This window comes from Populus euphratica, unplaced genomic scaffold, assembly GCF_000495115.2.
Source record: "Populus euphratica unplaced genomic scaffold, PopEup_1.0 scaffold66.1, whole genome shotgun sequence".
NCBI classification, from domain to species: Eukaryota; Viridiplantae; Streptophyta; class Magnoliopsida; order Malpighiales; family Salicaceae; genus Populus; species Populus euphratica.
Genome location: NW_011499944.1, coordinates 204617 through 207162, shown reverse-complemented (window position 1 = coordinate 207162; position 2546 = coordinate 204617). Strand labels below are relative to the sequence as shown.

Genomic DNA, 2546 nt, shown 5'->3' with positions numbered 1-2546 from the left:
TTAAACAAAAAAAAAAAAAAAAAAAAAACGTGCAATAAGAACTCATAGAATGGGTCATCCATCCAACAGGTTGCATTGAAATAAAATAAATCAACAAGGATACAAATTCTTCGTACACGGGTATCGCCTATTACAGGCAGGAAGAAGCAAATTGTCAAAAATACAATTAATTCAAAATTTTATCTATTTGGACATCCACGTTAATCTAAAAAAAAAACAAAAAAAAACATGCAATAAGAACTCATAGAAGAGTGAACATTCCAACAAAACCAGCTGGATATGCCACCAACACCACTTCCTAAGAGCCTTGGTTTAAGAAACCATCGAATAAAAATTGTAAACAAGGAAACTAGAAATCCCATTATATTAGTCACAACCCTGTTATCCCCTCCTAATTTAAATTCATAAAAATAAATTTCGGGTGGGGAGGGGGTCATCACTTAGCCATCATAACCTTGACAAATTCCTCATAATTTATCTGGCCATCGCCATCCACATCAGCTTCCCTTATCATCTCATCGACCTCTTCATCGGTAAGCTTCTCCCCAAGGTTAGTCATCACATGACGAAGCTCAGCTGCGGAGATGAAACCATTCTGATCCTTGTCAAATACCCTGAATGCCTCTTTGAGCTCCTCCTCGGAGTCGGTATCCTTCATCTTCCTTGCCATGAGGTTCAGGAACTCAGGAAAATCAATTGTACCATTTCCATCAGCATCAACCTCGTTGATCATGTCCTGGAGTTCAGCCTCAGTCGGGTTCTGTCCTAGAGATCTCATCACAGTCCCCAATTCCTTGGTTGTGATGCAACCTGAAGAACAAAAGACATATGAAAAACCAATTGCCCAATTGTTTTAATGTTCTCAACGGACACCAGCACACACAGAATCCAATCTCCCATTTTATATTATATTTTGTTTCTATGAATGTCGCAAGAAAAATGCCGTAAGGGGAAGGAACTGAAGGACCCTTCTACTTCGATATTCCTAGTATAGTTTTTTTATTTCACAGGGAAAGCCTAATCTCATTTACAACTTACATAAGTATATCTCATAAAGTTTTAACAACCACCAAATACGAAAACAACCAATCACAAACATTCAAGAACCTAAGATACAAATCAACCCGACAAAGACAAAGACAAGCTGAACACAGAAACTGCTAATTTGATAGCAGACAACCATTTGCAAAACAGTATTCAGCAAATAATCTCATTATGCGTCACAATATAACTATCATCCGATTCAGAGACTCCGAAGATTATTGCTAATTTGCCGCCAAAAAGCCCTAAATTACAGATCTCAGATCCTCCACGACCGCTAACAAACATCACATACGTAATATTTTCCTTTGTTGATTGGATCATTGAATGCAACCTAAAATAAAAGCAATCTATTTTTTTAATCAAAATTTCCAAATTTTATTAAGTAGTCATCACTCAAAATCACATATTTCACTGACAGAAAGCATCTTTCATCCAAGACATCAGTTTTTTCAATCTCAACTTCAACAAATTTCCAAAATTTAAAAGAACCCATCAATCAAAATCACATACTTCCATCAAAGAAACCACCTTTTACCCCCAAAAAACAAAGTAAAAAACAATTGAAGATAAAATAAAACAAGAAACCACCTTTTACCCCCAAAAAACAAGGTAAAAAACAATTCAAGATAAAATAAAACAAAAAAACATAGAAAAAAAAAAACCATAAACACCCGGAGAAGCAAATCAGAAGATAGATCAAGAGAAACAAACCATCGCCATCCTTATCGAACAAACTGAAAGCTTCCTTGAACTCAGAGATCTGGTCATCCGTCAATTGATCCGCCATTTCTCTTTTAAAAAATGAAACCTAGAAGGAGATAAAAACCTGAGAGATAGAGAGCGTGCGTGTGAGAGGGGGAGAGAGAGTTTAGTTTTAGATTCAGATAAAAGATGTTGTGTTCTTATATGAGCTAAATTAGCCACCCCAAGCTCTCTTCTAGCCGGACGTGACCCATTTATCAATTCCAACTCACCTTTTCACGTCCTATTTTGCCCCTCTCATTTCTTTTCTTCCTTTTTTTTCTTGTGATTTTTTTAAAAATTGGTATTGATTAGTCCATAAATAACCTTTATGCCCTCCCATTGTAAGTTTTTTTACTTCAAAATATTTTCTTCCTTTTTTTTCTTGTGATTTTTTAAAAAATTGGTACTGATTAGTCCATAAATGACCTTTATGCCCTCCCATTGTAAGCTTTTTTACTTCAAAATATTCTTTTTTCTCTTTAGCCTTTTCTTTTTAACTTAAAGAACAAGAATACAAGGTTTATTATGTTTAATACTTATGAATAATGAATCATATATTAAGAATTCAATTTATTTTTAACAGATGCTATTAAACCTCTACGGTAGAGTGTTTTTTTTTAAATACATTATATTAAGGTATTTCAGTCATTTGTAAATTTGCAAAAATTAAACACTTAAATTGAAGAAAATACCGTCTTGTCATAAACAATAATAAAGAGGGGTAAAATCGTACAGCAGCAGGAATCAAGTCCAAGAAA

The 2546-nt window shown here is 34.3% G+C and overlaps 1 protein-coding gene and 1 long non-coding RNA gene across 2 annotated transcripts; one reads left to right on the top strand and one right to left on the bottom strand.

The window, feature by feature from the left end:
• Nucleotides 1-258: 258 nt before the first annotated feature.
• On the bottom strand, nucleotides 259-1976 carry LOC105137315 (calmodulin-7). The gene is made up of 2 exons (XM_011043018.1): nucleotides 1756-1976; nucleotides 259-810 (listed from the first exon to the last, which is right to left on the bottom strand). Exons 1-2 carry the CDS (start codon nucleotides 1829-1831, stop codon nucleotides 437-439), a joined length of 450 nt encoding a protein of 149 aa, XP_011041320.1. The 5' UTR covers nucleotides 1832-1976; the 3' UTR covers nucleotides 259-436.
• Nucleotides 1492-1840, top strand: LOC105137314 (uncharacterized). Its single transcript, XR_844538.1, has 2 exons — nucleotides 1492-1593; nucleotides 1654-1840. It is a non-coding gene; the product is annotated as an uncharacterized LOC105137314 (long non-coding RNA).
• Nucleotides 1977-2546: the final 570 nt, after the last annotated feature.

Bases quoted from the DNA above. Each gene is read 5' to 3' on its own strand.
- LOC105137315 (XM_011043018.1), bottom strand. From the start codon at position 1,831: ATGGCGGATCAATTGACGGATGACCAGATCTCTGAGTTCAAGGAAGCT. The intron at 811-1,755 runs GTTTGTTTCTCT...TTTGTTCTTCAG, and splicing joins GTTCGATAAGGATGGCGATG to GTTGCATCACAACCAAGGAA.